General features: G+C 48.4%; 1 protein-coding gene across 2 annotated transcripts in view; it reads left to right on the top strand.

The window, feature by feature from the left end:
• XPO6 (exportin 6) overlaps window positions 1-13,088 on the top strand; it is a 61,948-nt gene extending 48,860 nt beyond the window's left edge. Inside the window, exons 18-24 of one of the 2 annotated variants that reach the window (XM_081966077.1) lie at window positions 515-670; window positions 1,555-1,669; window positions 2,934-3,105; window positions 5,638-5,799; window positions 6,716-6,814; window positions 7,804-8,034; window positions 12,273-13,088. In XM_081966077.1, the coding sequence (XP_081822203.1) occupies window positions 515-670; window positions 1,555-1,669; window positions 2,934-3,105; window positions 5,638-5,799; window positions 6,716-6,814; window positions 7,804-8,034; window positions 12,273-12,374 (1,037 nt within the window). In that variant the 3' untranslated portion in view covers window positions 12,375-13,088. The remainder of the gene's footprint in view (window positions 1-514; window positions 671-1,554; window positions 1,670-2,933; window positions 3,106-5,637; window positions 5,800-6,715; window positions 6,815-7,803; window positions 8,035-12,272) is intronic. The other variant, XM_081966078.1, reaches the window with a different exon arrangement.
• Window positions 13,089-14,956: the final 1,868 nt, after the last annotated feature.

Genomic DNA, 14,956 nt, shown 5'->3' with positions numbered 1-14,956 from the left:
ATAGAGTTCCCGGAAGCCTATATGTCTTTCCCAAGGAACTCGATCATTGTAGAGCAGGGGTGTCAAACTCGGATTTCATTGAGGGTCACTCCAAGGTTGTGTTGATCTCTGGAGGGGGGGTGGCCAGGGGGGCGTGGCCAGCTCGACATCACTCGTGTTGGGGGCGACTGTGATGGCCCAAACACTTTGCCATCGAAAACGGGCTCCCAAGGTCCGTTTTCAGCTGCGACAGCTTCCTGCAACCCTCTGCCAGCAAAAATGGAGCTGGGGGAACGGGGGGGCATGCATATGGTCCTCATGAGCTCTGTTTTCGGCTAGGACAGCCTCCTGCAACCCTCTGCCAGTGAGGGTTTTCAGGGCAGAAACCGGATCCGGCCCATGGGCCTTGATCTTGACACCTCCGTTGTAGAGGATCCAGCTAGGGAAGCTCGCCCCACTGCCTCCATCTCTTCTGAACGTAGCTGCTGATTCTGCCGTGGGGTGACAGTTCTCCTGTTTCCTCTTGATCTTGCAGCAAAGGTCCTCACCCACCAGACTCTCAGCGTCCTGGAAGACATCGTGGAGAGCGTCTCTGGGGAAGCCACCAAATCTCGCCAGATCTGCTACCAGTCGCTCCAGGAGTCTGTCCAGGTCTCCCTTGCTCTCTTCCCAGCTTTCATTCATCAATCAGGTATAAACCCAGACCGGCTTTCCCCCGGCCCGTCGAACTTAGTACGTCCGTCTCCTGATTAAAAACAGGTCTTGTTCCTGGATAGCGGATCATAGCGAATGCTGTGGTGAATTCTGCTCATTCACATCCAGCAAAGTCTTTCAAGGGAGGATTTACAGTCACAGACCTTATAAGTATGATCTTTATTGTCATTGTACTTAAATACAACGAAATGGGTTTTAACCTCACTGGTGCAAAATTATAGCAGAAATGAAAAAAAGGAAGGAAAAAAAACTAGCATATGCATGGAGTGATTGTGGTTGTGTTTAAGAGTCTGACAGCCCAAGGACAGAAACGATCTTTAGACCTCTTTGTTCGGCTGGCTATACTTTGATGTCTTCTGCCCGATGGTAGAAGTGCGAAGAGACACTGACCAGGGTGTGAATCATCTCTGAGTATCTTCCTTTACTCTGCTAAAGCAGCGAGACCTGGCGATGTCATCCAGTGGTGTCAGAGGGCAACCAATGGTTTCTCGTGCCAAATTGATCACTCTCTGTAGTGCCAATATCTTGGAGAGCTGACAAGCCAATATCTACAAACCTTGGAAGGAAGGAAGGAAGGAAGGAAGGAAGGAAGGAAGGAAGGAAGGAAGGAAGGAAGGAAGATAGCAATAGCACTTAGAATTATATACCGCTTCCCAGTGCTTTTACAGCCTTCTCTAAGTGGTTTACAGAGTCAGAACATTTGCCCCCAGCAACCTGGGTCCTCATTTTACCGACCTCGGAAGGATGGAAGGCTGAGTCAACCTGATGTGGGATACACAGTGGGGAAAAAAACTCTTTGGGGATGGAGAGCAGCTTTCATGCTCTGATCCTCGTTCCCTCCTCCCTTTCTGTTTTTTTCAGACATCACCGACAAAATGCTCAGCTTCTTCCTGACCCTGTTCCAAAGTCTGAGGGTGCAGATGGGGGTGCCTTTCACCGAGCAGGTGATCCAGACATTCCTCAACATGTTTACCAGGTAATGCCTCCATGGAAACATCAGGCGCAGCCATCGGTTGTCATGCCCACCTTTAGGAGTTACGCAGGAGATGTTGCTACGGGAAAAGCAGATGCCAGTTCACCAGTCAAGGGCTTATTAACTGAACTGGTGTGAAATTTGGGGTGTGGGTGCGGGGGTTGTTCAGCAGTGATCCCTCCAGATTGAGGGAGTCTCTTTGTAAACCAGGTCATCCTATTAATAATAAACATTGCCCTGGGCATAGAACTAAAATATCACGGAGAGCCAATTTGGATTAGTGGCGAAAATGTTGGCCTAGGAACCAGGTACCTGTGAGTTCTAGTCCCGCTTTAGGCACGGAAGCCAGCTAGGTGATTTTGGGTCAATTACCAGGTAGTCTGAGAGTTCTAGTCCCACTTTAGGCATGAAAACTACCTGGGTGACTTTGGGGCAATGACCAGGAGATGGAGAGTTCTAGTCCCACTTTAAGCATGGAAGCCAGCTGGGTGACCTTGGGCCAATGTCCAGGAGACAGAGAGTTTTAGACCCACTTTAGACATGAAAGGCAGCCCAGGTGACTTTGGGCCAATGACTAGGAGACAGTAAGTTCTAGTCCCACTTTAGACATGAAAGCCAGCTGGGTGACTTTGGGCCAATGACCAAGAGACGGAGAGTTCTAGTCCCACCTTAGCCATGAAAGCCAGCTGGGTGACTTTGGGCCAATGACCAGGAGACGGTAAAATCTAGTCCCACTTTAGACATGAAAATCATTTGAGTGACTTTGGGCCACTCCCTCTCTCTCAGCTCATCCCACCTGATTCCTAGTTGTGGGGAAAATATGAAGAGAAAGAAGTGTTAGATATGTTTACCACCCCGAATTACTTACAAAAATGATAAAGGTGGGATTTAAAAAGATCATAGAAATAAATAATTGGCAGGCTTTCGCAGCAATCACAGTACTTGGGTTTTCTTGGGCCCAGAATTTAATACAGAATGCCCTGCAGATCTTTGAACCTGGTCCAATCTACGGTCCCAGCTTTGAGCATCTCTTCAAAGTCATCAGCTTTGTGTCCCAAAGGTGACTTTTTCAGGAGGCAACTGGACTCCCTTGTTTTGCTTTGAAGACGTTTCAATTTTCATCCAAGAAGCTTCTTCAGCTCTGACTGGATGGGGGGGAATGGAAGGATTTATATTCCTTGCAGAGAGCTGGTCATTTGCATCCTTTTGGAGGGTGGTTGAGGCCACCTGGAGGTTTATCTTACCAGCTTTGGGTCTTTTGCCACAGGGAGCAGCTGGCCGAGAGCATCCTCCACGATGGAAGCACCGGCTGCCGAGTGGTGGAGAAGTTCCTGAAGATCCTTCAGGTGGTGGTGCAGGAGCCTGGCCAAGTGTTCAAGCCCTTCTTGCCAAATATCATTGCACTTTGCATGGAGCAAGTTTACCCGATCGTTGCCGAGGTAGGATGAGGTTTTTATATCAGGGGGTGTTATGGCCCACCAGTGGCCAGCAGAGCTGGCAGCAGATTCGGACAGTGAGGAGGTTGGGGAGAAACATGGGCCAGTCCTGGAGTCTGGAGAAGGCTCTGTTGAGGGCTCTGTGTCGGAGGCAGAGAGGGGGCCAGTGCCGTATGCCAGTTATCATCTGCCTTCAGAGTCAGACAGCAGTGAGGCAGAGGAACAGCTGGAGCCTGTTCCCAGTGTGCGCATGCGCAGAGTTGCCAGGCGAAGGGAACAGCTAAAGAACGGGGGTCAACCTGGGAGTAAGGCCACAGGTGGACGATGAATGGCCCCTCCCAGAGGAAATAAAAGAGGAGCGAAAGGGGAGTGGAGTTTGCAGGAGACAATTAGTTCGCTTAATTCGTTCGTGACTCTGCGAGACTCCTTGCCAAGTTCTGCAGATATCAGCCTGGCAGCTCTCCAAGCCAGATAAGGTCTGTGACTGTAAATCCTCCCTCGAAAGACTTTGCTGGAGGTGAATGAGCAGAATTCACAGTCAATTAATAAAAGGGGTTTTTGCCAGTCACAAGGAGTTTGCTGCATGCTCTTGGGAAGCCTCGGTCAGAGCAGGGGGAGAGGAGTAACTGCTGAGGGCCGGCTCATCATCCATCCAAATTGCACGTGCTTGTTGGCAAAGCAATTCAACAAAGTAAGATGGTCCATTTGTGCCAGGAACCAAGAATGACACAAGGAGATCCTTCAGAGTAGCTTCTTTCTTTGTTGCTCACCTGTAAGCAGGAATCTTGCCAGACTAAAGCACAAATCTGCCTAACTATTACATACGCTCCTGAAAGGTTAGGGAAGGTCAGCCTTGCCTCTCTTCCTGCATACCAAGGATTCCGTTCTGCCTCTTCACTCCTGGGGAAAGGACCCTTTTTCCTCTTACAACTCTATGCCAGATTCCATCACATCTTTTTCTGGAAAGAAGCAGGTCAACAGGCACGCGTGGGGGAGGTGCATATATGGGAGATGCGAACGCATGCACGGGGCGGGGGGCGGGGATTGTTAGGTAAGCTCCCCCTTGGGAGAGTGAGTGCGTTCAGAGAAGCGTTGTGAGAGTTGTGTTGGAGAACACACAAACCAGCATACAGAGACACTGCAGTTTAAATAGGCTTTTACTTTCGTGGAAATAGAGGTATCAGAGTCCATCAAACAGTCCAAGTCATACACGGATAAGACAGTCAGTCGTCAACGTCTTTCAGTTAAGGGATAATCCGAATAACATAGTCCATAATCATACAAACAGTCCGGTACACAAAGTTTGCTAGCAGTTGCAAAACTTACAATAGATCACGTCACTTCTAACAGCCAACTTCCAAAACTCAGATCAGATCAGATCAGATCAGCATCTAACAGTGATTCTGGCTCCATCTTATGGCCGATTGAGGAAATAGCAGCCAATCACATTTACAGCATGATTTAAAGAAACAGGTACAGCATTGTTATATGATTTAACTATTGCCAACCCAACCGTTAGATTATATTCCTAACAGGGATCACACGCACTTGCACTTGGTGCACAAGGGAGGTCGTGCGTGCATGCATGGGGGCAGGGCACGCGGGGGGGAGGGTCACACGCATTGCATTATGGGTGCGCATGTGCTCGCTTTCGGCACGCGACAACAAAGGCGTTAGCCATCACTGCACTAGAGTATGAGGGAAGGGAGCTGTAGGCCCAACACAAGCAGACTTCCAATATTCTAATCTGCTAGCCCAGGGGTGTCAAACTCAAGGCCCATGGGCCAGATCCAGCCTGCAGGGTGCTTAGATCTGGCTTGCGGGTCCGCCCTGGAAACAGCAAAGTACTGGCCCACATTGCCTCTGCCAGTGAAAATGGAGCTCATGAGGTTTGCATGCTGCCCTCCCGAGCTCCATTTTCACTGGCAGAGGGTTGCAGGAGGCCATCGCAGCCGTAAACGGAATTTGGGAGCCTGTTTTTTGTGGCAAAGTGCTCGGGCCACCATAGGCGCCCCCGACACGAGTGACATCAAGCTGGCCATGCCCAGCTCCCCCCCCCCCCATGTCAATCCTGATGTGGCACTCAATGAACCGTTAAGGGGCAACTCGGGAGTAAGGGTTGGAGATGATGATTGGCCCCTCCCATAAGACACAAAAGAGGAGCAAACGGACGTGAGCCTTTGCAGGAAGCAATTATTTTGTTCATTCTGGTCGGTTCAAACTCTGAAGCTCCGTTTGACTCTGTGCTCCGGTTGGCCTTGCAAAACTAATTGGCAATTAGGTCTCTGGCAGCCTTTCAAGGGAGATAAAGGTGGGCGCTTATCAACATTACCCTGAAAGACTGTGGCAGACTTCTGTCGGACTCTTCACAGACTGGTTGTGAGTCATTACGGTCTGCGAATTATGGTCTATGAATGACCATAATTCACAGCCATTTTAAGTAAAAGGGGGTTTGGGGGGATTAGGTATGTGTGATTTATGCTTTAGGGTTAGCCAACCTGTCCCAACCCCTCGTGCTTTTATTGCCCCCCCCAGCGGTCATCTCCTGATGTGAAAGCTGAACTCTACGAGCTGCTTTTTCGGATCTTGCACCACAACTGGCGGTACTTCTTCAAGTCCAGCGTCCTGGCCAGCGTCCAAAGAGGAGGAGCTGAGGAGCAGATGGAGAACGAAGCCCAGTTCAGTGCCATTATGCAGGTATCATAACACGATGGTGATATTATCCATTCGGCCATGTCCGACCCTTAGCGATTCTGTGAGCCAGGTCTCTCTCCCCGCATCTTCTGATCTTGCACTGCTTCTTTGAGTTGTTCTATGCCCTGGCTGGTGTCGTTCTTATGGAGCTGCCGTGGCGCAGTGGTTAGAAGGCAGTACTGCAGGCTACTTCTGAATGCCGGCTGCCTGGAATTTGGGAGTTTGATCCTGACCAGCTCAAGGTTGACTCAGCCTTCCACCCTTCTGAAGTGGGTAAAATGAGGACCCAGATTGTTGGGGAGCAATATGCTGACTCTGTAAACCGCTTAGAGAGGACTGTAAAGCACTGTAAAGTGGTATATAAGTCTAAGTGCTAGTGATCTATCTATCTATCTATCTATCTATCTATCTATCTATCTATCTATCTATCTATCTATCTATTCTTCCGCAAGGCCACTGAGCCATGGTGGCACCGTGGTTAGAATGTAGTACTGCAGGCTACTTCTGCTGCCTACTGGCTGCCTGCAATTTGGCTGATCAAATCTCACCGGCTCCAGGTTCCCTCCCTCCCTCCCTCCCTCCCTCCCTCCCTCCCTTCCTTCCTTCTGCAATGGTTAGAATGCAGCATTGCAGGCTGACTCTGCTTACATCCAGGAGTTCGATCCTGTCCAGGCTCCAGGTTGACCCAGCCTTCCCTCCTTCCAAGGTGGATAAAACGAGGACCCCGATTGTTGAGGGCAAGAGGCTGACTCTGTCAACCTTTCGGAGAGGGCTGTGAAGCTAAGTCTAAGTGCTATTGCTCTTTAGTGCGAGTCCACATTCTGTGCTGCCAGAAGCGTCCAGTTTTAGTTCTCCCTGGGGTATCTCTCTGTCCCACTGGGCCTCAGCCACACCCTTCTGAGTCTTCTCTCTTCCCTAGGCATTCGGCCAGTCCTTCCTGCAGCCTGACATACACCTGTTCAAGCAGAACCTGTTCTATCTGGAGACTCTGAACACCAAGCAGAAGCTGTACCACAAGGTGAGTGGCCATTTGTTCCAAAAGCCAGAGGAGGCCGAGAGCAGGTGACAGAAAATATTCTTCCCCATAACTGCCTGAATAGGAAGGGCTGTTGGCTTGGCGAGAGCCCAGCGCACCTGCCATTTCTGAAAAAAACCCCACCAAAGTGCAAATATGCCTGCGATGAAATGGCTGTCGCAAAGGTGTTTTTTCAGGAGGCAACTGGACTTCCTTATTTTCCTTGGAAGAGGTTTCGCTTCTCATCCAAGGAGCTTCTTCAGCCACTATCCAGTCAGAGCTGAAGAAGCTTCTTGGATGACGAATAGGAATGGGATGGGATGGGATAGTATAGGATAGGATAAAATAAGATAGAATGAATAAAGATTAAGGAATAGAATAGACTAGAGAATCAGGAATAAAGTAGAATAGAATATCAGGGATAGAATAGAATAAGATAGGATAGAATAAGGAATAGAATAGAAGATAGGATAGGATAGGATATGAGATGGAATAAATAGAATCGAATATCAGGAATAGGGTAGGATAGGATAAGATAGGATAGAATTAAGAATAAGGAATAGAAAAAAGTAGAATAGATAGGAGAGAATAGAACAGAAAATAGAATACAATAAAACAAACTTGACTTTATTGTCATTTTGAATGAACATTAATTGGCATACATTACATACATACATTCATTGCATGCAGCTCTTAAAAGTTCACCCCCTCCAATTTTACACTGTGTAAACATGACAAGATAAATAAATAAATATAAAATTATGTACATACCAACTTATATTATATGACACACAGAAATAAACAAAAACGAATCTTGTGAGTTTGCCAGATGGATGGCATAGAAAAGGGATGGAGAACCTTTCAAGACACCAAGCGCCCAAACTGCGTGTGGGTGCATGAAAAGTGGGGGGGGGGGGGGAGGGAGATAGCCCCGTTCTCACCCTGGTTTTTTTTTTTTGGTTTTTTTTTGTTTTGTTTCCCGTTTGCTGCAGAAGCTCTTCCAGACGTCGATGCTCTTGCAGTTTGTGAATGTGCTTCTCCAGGTCCTGGTCCATAAATCCCATGACCTCCTGCAGGAGGAAATCGCCATCGCCATCTACAACATGGCCTCGGTGGACTTCGACAGCTTCTACTCGGCTTTCCTCCCGGGGTTTTTAGCCGGCTGCGACAGAGTGGACACCAACCAGAAGAACGTCCTCGGGAGGAACTTCAAGATGGACAGGGTGAATGTGGGCTGGAGCTGGGCTTGGGTTGGCCCCTGTGCAGGCCGACGGTCTCCTTTATCCCCAGTGGCCAAGTACAGTTAGTCCTCAACTTACAACCCTTCCTTTAGTGACTGTTCAAAGTTAAAACAAACAACGGCATTGGAAAAAGTGATGTGTGAACATTTTTCACACTTAGTGGTGAAATTCAATTTTTTTTTGCTAGCGGTTCTGTGGGCGTGGCTTGGTGGGCGTGGCGAGGGAAGGATACTGCAAAATCCCCATTCCCTCCCCACTCCAGGGGAAGGATACTGCAAAATCCCCATTCCCTCCCCACTCCAGGGGAAGGATACTGTAAAATCCCCATTTCCTCCCCACTCCAGGGGAAGGATACTGTAAAATCTCCATTTCCTCCCCACTCCAGGGGAAGGATACTGCAAAATCTCCATTTCCTCCCCACTCCAGGGGAAGGATACTGCAAAATCCCCATTCCCTCCCCACTCCAGGGGAAGGATACTGCAAAATCCCCATTCCCTCCCCACTCCAGGGGAAGGATACTGCAAAATCTCCATTTCCTCCCCACTCCAGGGGAAGGATACTGCAGAATCCCCATTCCCTCCCCACTCCAGGGGAAGGATACTGCAAAATCTCCATTTCCTCCCCACTCCAGGGGAAGGATACTGCAGAATCCCCATTCCCTCCCCACTCCAGGGGAAGGATACTGCAAAATCCCCATTCCCTCCCCACTCCAGGGGAAGGATACTGCAAAATCCCCATTCCCTCCCCACTCCAGGGGAAGGATACTGCAAAATCTCCATTTCCTCCCCACTCCAGGGGAAGGATACTGCAAAATCTCCATTTCCTCCCCACTCCAGGGGAAGGATACTGCAAAATCCCCATTCCCTCCCCACTCCACGGGAAGGATACTGCAAAATCCCCATTCCCTCCCCACTCCAGGGGAAGGATACTGCAAAATCCCCATTCCCTCCCCACTCCAGGGGAAGGATACTGCAGAATCCCCATTCCCTCCCCACTCCAGGGGAAGGATTCTGTAAAATCTCCATTTCCTCCCCACTCCAGGGGAAGGATACTGCAAAATCTCCATTTCCTCCCCACTCCAGGGGAAGGATACTGTAAAATCCCCATTTCCTCCCCACTCCAGGGGAAGGATACTGTAAAATCTCCATTTCCTCCCCACTCCAGGGGAAGGATACTGCAAAATCTCCATTTCCTCCCCACTCCAGGGGAAGGATACTGCAAAATCCCCATTCCCTCCCCACTCCAGGGGAAGGATACTGCAAAATCCCCATTCCCTCCCCACTCCAGGGGAAGGATACTGCAAAATCTCCATTTCCTCCCCACTCCAGGGGAAGGATACTGCAGAATCCCCATTCCCTCCCCACTCCAGGGGAAGGATACTGCAAAATCTCCATTTCCTCCCCACTCCAGGGGAAGGATACTGCAGAATCCCCATTCCCTCCCCACTCCAGGGGAAGGATACTGCAAAATCCCCATTCCCTCCCCACTCCAGGGGAAGGATACTGCAAAATCCCCATTCCCTCCCCACTCCAGGGGAAGGATACTGCAAAATCTCCATTTCCTCCCCACTCCAGGGGAAGGATACTGCAAAATCTCCATTTCCTCCCCACTCCAGGGGAAGGATACTGCAAAATCCCCATTCCCTCCCCACTCCACGGGAAGGATACTGCAAAATCCCCATTCCCTCCCCACTCCAGGGGAAGGATACTGCAAAATCCCCATTCCCTCCCCACTCCAGGGGAAGGATACTGCAAAATCCCCATTCCCTCCCCACTCCAGGGGAAGGATACTGCAAAATCCCCATTCCCTCCCCACTCCAGGGGAAGGATACTGCAAAATCCCCATTCCCTCCCCACTCCACGGGAAGGATACTGCAAAATCCCCATTCCCTCCCCACTCCAGGGGAAGGATACTGCAAAATCCCCATTCCCACCCCACTCCAGGGGAAGGATACTGTAAAATCCCCATTCCCTCCTCACTCCAGGGGAAGGATACTGCAAAATCTCCATTCCCTCTGCACTCCAGGGGAAGGATACTGCAAAATCCCCATTCCCTCCCCACTTCAGTGGAAGGATACTGCAAAATCCCCATTCCCTCCCCACTCCACGGGAAGGATACTGCAAAATCCCCATTCCCTCCCCACTCAGGGGCCAGCCAGAGGTGGTATTTGCAGGTTCTCCAAACTACTCAAAATTTCCACTACTGGTTCTGCCTTCAGGTGCTTTGGAGAATAGCTTGACTCCCTTTTTTTGTGGCAGCCCTTGAGATACTTGGAAGACTGCTATCATGTCTCCCCTAGTCACTTAACCACCGTGTTACCAATTTAACAACTGTAGTGATTCACTTAACAACAGTGCAAGAAAGGTCGTAAAAGGGGACAAAAGTCACTTTAACAACTGTCTTGTTTATCAAAGAAATTTTGCGCACAGTGCTGGGCGTTAAGTTGAGGACTACTTGTGGAATTCCCTTGGAAGGGCCACCACATTTGAATCCCCTCCGTAGCATTCCAGCTTTCCTAGCCCAAAGCCATCCTGAGTTTTTTCCCAGGGTTTATTTCCACGCAATTTCTTTTCCTGGGAAGGCATTCTGGGAAAATGGACGGTGGCTTATTTTCCGAGAATCATTAAAAAATACAAATTGTGCCCCAGAACCTTGGACTTTGAATTGTTTGCTTGTGTATTTCTACATTGGCTCGGGGACTTTTCATCCAATAATGCAAAAAGAAAAAAGAACATTGATTGAGAAAGCTCGTTTGCTTTTCAGTGGAGGCTGGTAAAGTCAAAGTGTCCTCACTTTTGTTTAAAAAAAACCAAAAACTTTATGAGGTTTTACAGGTAATCATTGTTTGTTTAGTGACGGTTGGAAATTACAGCCGCACTCGGGGTGGGGGGGAATAGTTATGACTGTTTTTCATAGGAATGCTTTTCATACTTATGACGGCTGCAGCGTTCCCATGATCACACGGTCAAAATTCGGACATTGGCAACTGATTCGTATTTATGACGGTTGCAATGAGCTGCGGACACCTGATCCTCCTTTGCGACCTTCTGATAAGCAAAGTCAGTGAGGGAGCCAGATTCTCTCCACAATCCTGTCACGACCTTAACAGCTGCAGCGATTCACTTAACAACAATGGCAAGAGAGGTCGTAAAATGGGACACTTGACAAACGTTCCGCTTAGCAGCAGAAATTTTGAGCTCAATCGTGTTTGGAAGTCGAGGACTATAGCTGTATGGTAAATGTAGAATAGAATAGAATAGAATAGAATAGAATAAATATGGAATAGAATAGAATAAATATGGAATGGAATAGAATAGAATAGAATAAATTTGGAATGGTATGGATTAGAATAGAATAGAAGAATAGAATAGAAGAATAGAATAGAAGAATAGAATAGAATAGATATGGAATGGAATAGAATAGAATAAATATGGAATGGTATGGATTAGAATAGAATAGAAGAATAGAATAGAAGAATAGAATAGAATAAATATGGAATGGAATAGAATAGAATAAATTTGGAATGGTATGGATTAGAATAGAATAGAAGAATAGAATAGAAGAATAGAATAGAAGAATAGAATAGAATAGAATAAATATGGAATGCAATAGAATAGAATAGAATAAATATGGAATGGTATGGATTAGAATAGAATAGAATAGAAGAATAGAATAGAATAAATATGGAATGGAATAGAATAGAATAAATTTGGAATGGTATGGATTAGAATAGAATAGAAGAATAGAATAGAAGAATAGAATAGAAGAATAGAATAGAATAGAATAAATATGGAATGGAATAGAATAGTCCCAAAGGTGCTTTTTTCAAGAGGCAACTGGACCTTCTTGTTTTTTCTTTGAAGATGTTTCCCTTCTCATCCAAGAAGCTTCTTCAGCTCAAAAGAAAAACCAGAAAGTGCAGTTGCCTCTTGAAAAAAGCCCCTTTGGGACAACCGTGGCCTGGAGGACGGAGAATCTCCAGAGGTTCTGAGCTTGGTTTTGTCTTGCAGACGTCTTTTATTACCCAGCTAGGTGACATCAGTGCTATCCCCACTCCCTTCTAGCACTGATGAGATGTTACCTAACGGCGGCAACACAACAACCGAGCTCAGAGCACCAGGGAAACGCTCCTGTTCCAAGCAGCCTTTTTCAGCCTGACCAGAGCTTCAAAGGCCCTCCTCTCACTCTAACCCTCCTGCCGTTTTCTTCCCCCTCCCCAGGATCTGCCCTCGTTCACCCAGAACGTCCACAGGCTGGTCAACGACCTACGCTACTACAGACTCTGCAACGACAGTTTGCCCCCGGGGACCGTGAAGTTGTAGCCGGCAAGGGCGACGACGACAGACTCGACGTGTCCCTCTCCCGTTTAAGGAGTGGACCTGGCGTCGCCGCTGCCTCTGTTCCTCCGATCCTCCGATCTCGACGAGCCCTTCGGGGATGCAGACCACCTCAACCCCCGTGCAGGTCAGGGCACGGAGAGCGAAGCCCGTGACCCTTCCTCCGTATTTTCCTCCCATCTCGACCTCACGGCTGAGTCGGCAGCTCTTTCCTCCCGCGGGGGGGACTCGGAAACCCGGAGACCAGCCATTCTCCCCTCCCCGCACCCCGGCTGGGTCTTTTGTGTCTTAATACTGTGGCATTGATTTAAGTCTACAGGTTTTCGGTGACTCCTCTTGTGCAGCAATCACGAGGCGGGAACGCCGCAAAGTCTACTTGAGGGGGTCTTCCCACCTTCATGCCATTCCACCTGCTGCCCTCCCTTCCCTCCGTCGCTGAGAGGACCGATACCCTCCCCGATACCCGCCCGCCTGCCCTCAGTCCTGTTTTTACAATGCCTTGAACCCTCCCTTCCCTTGGCGGTTCAAAGAGGAAGCGAGAGAGAGAGAGAGAGAGAGAGAGACCAACAGACTGAATTCTGTTTCTTTTATGATTACCTTTTAAAACTGTGGGTTTTGTTTTTATTTTCCTTGTCATTCCATTGTGATACTAAAACTGCTTCGTGGAAATAAAAAAAGGCTTACTTCGTTGTTTTAAAAACAGGCGGGAAAGAGAAGGGTCTCGTAGAAGGGTCTAAGGAAGCGGTGGCAAACCTTTTCAGCACTGAGTGCCCAAACCGGAACCCACGTGCATTTGCGTGCGCCAAAGTGACGGAAACCTAAAGACCAGCTGGTTGGCATGCGCATGCCTGTTTTTTGGGCATTTTTGGGTAAACCATGGCCTGAAAACACCCTGAAAATGCCCCCAAAACGGCCTGAAACCAGCCTGAAAAACAACCTGAAAACAGCCTGAAAAATGGCCTGAAAATGGCTCAAAAACAGCCCCCCAAAAACGGCCTGAACAAGCCCCAAAACAACCTGTTTTTTTGCCATTTTCTGGGTGTTTTGGGTCAAAGAATGGCCTGAAAACAGCTCAAAAACATCCTGAAAACGGCCCCCAAAAACCAGCCTGAAAAAGCCCCCCAAACAGCCTGAAAACAGCTCAAAAACTGCCTGAAAACAGCCCCCCAAACGGCCTGTAAATGGCTCGAAAACAGCCCCCCAAACGGCCTGAAAACAGCCTGAAAAACAGCCTGTAAATGGCTCAAAAACAGCCTGAAAACAGCCCCCCCAAAATGGCCTGAAAACAGCCCCCAAACAGCCTGGTTTTTTGCCATTTTCTGGGTGTTTTGGGTCAAAAAATGGCCTGAAAACAGCCCAAAAAAACCACCTGGAAAATGGCCTCAAAATGCCCCCAAAACAGCCTGAAAACAGCCTCCCAAAAATGGCCAGAAAAAGGCCCAAAACAGCCTGTTTGTTGGCGATGTTCTGGGCGTTTTGGGACAAAAAATCAACTAAAAACAGCCTGAAAAATGCCCCCCCAAAAAACAGCCTGAAAAAGCCCAAAACCGGCCTGTTTGGGGGGCATTTTTCGGGCCGTCTTCAAACCGTTTACTGGCACTCCGACACCTGTGCAGACCAGCTGGTGATGGAGCACGTGCCCACAGAGAAGGCTCTTATGTGCCACCTACGGCCATCACAGGTCTCAGGTCCCAGGACGTCCAGATGCCCTCACTGGAGGGTCCCCCTCATATTTGCTTCCAATGGGTGAAAATAGATTTAGCCCTGCGTGAGCCCTTGGACTGGATGATCACTAAATCAGCTTTGAATCCGGCAGTCCTCGGCTTAGAGCAGTTCTTTCAGTGGCCATTCGAAGTTGCAACGGCATTGAAAAAAATGACTTGGGACTCTCTTTCACGCCGACAACCGTTGAAGCTTCCCCATGGTCACGTGATCAAAATTCAGACGCTTGGCAACTGACTCATATTTACGACGGTTGTAGTGTCCCGGGGTGTGTGTGTCACGTGATCCCTTGACAACCAAACTCCGGGAAGCCAGGTTCACTTAACAACCGTGTGACTAACTCAACAACTGCACTGATTCCCTTAACACAACTGGCAAGAAAAGTCGTAAAAGGGGGCAAAGCTCACTTAACAAATGTCTCACTTAGCAACAGAAATATAATTGCAGTCGCAAGTCAAGGACTATCTGCCTACTGCGTTATTTTATACTGATTTTTTTTAAGGGATGCTTTTCTTCACGATAGCCCAATAAGGTAGGCTACCGTTGGGATTCTCCTAACTGATGAACGGACGCTGAGTGAGATGCTTAAGGCCATTTAGTGAAAAGATGGATAAACTGAACCACAAATACTTCAGCTTCGATCCCTGAATCCCTCTGCCATAATTAATTCGGTCCAGGGACTAGTGCTGGGCTTTTAATGCTGCTGGTATTAAATTTAAGGGACGTGGTGGCTCAGAGGCTAAGACGCTGAGCTTGTCGATCAGAAAGGTCGGCAGTTCGAATCCCTAGCGCCGCGTAACGAAGTGAGCTCCCGTGACTTGTCTCAGCTGCCAACCTAGCAGTTC

This window comes from Natrix helvetica, assembly GCF_964273705.1.
Source record: "Natrix helvetica genome assembly, chromosome: 13".
NCBI classification, from domain to species: domain Eukaryota; kingdom Metazoa; phylum Chordata; class Lepidosauria; order Squamata; family Natricidae; genus Natrix; species Natrix helvetica.
This window is presented reverse-complemented; position numbering and strand designations above follow the sequence as displayed.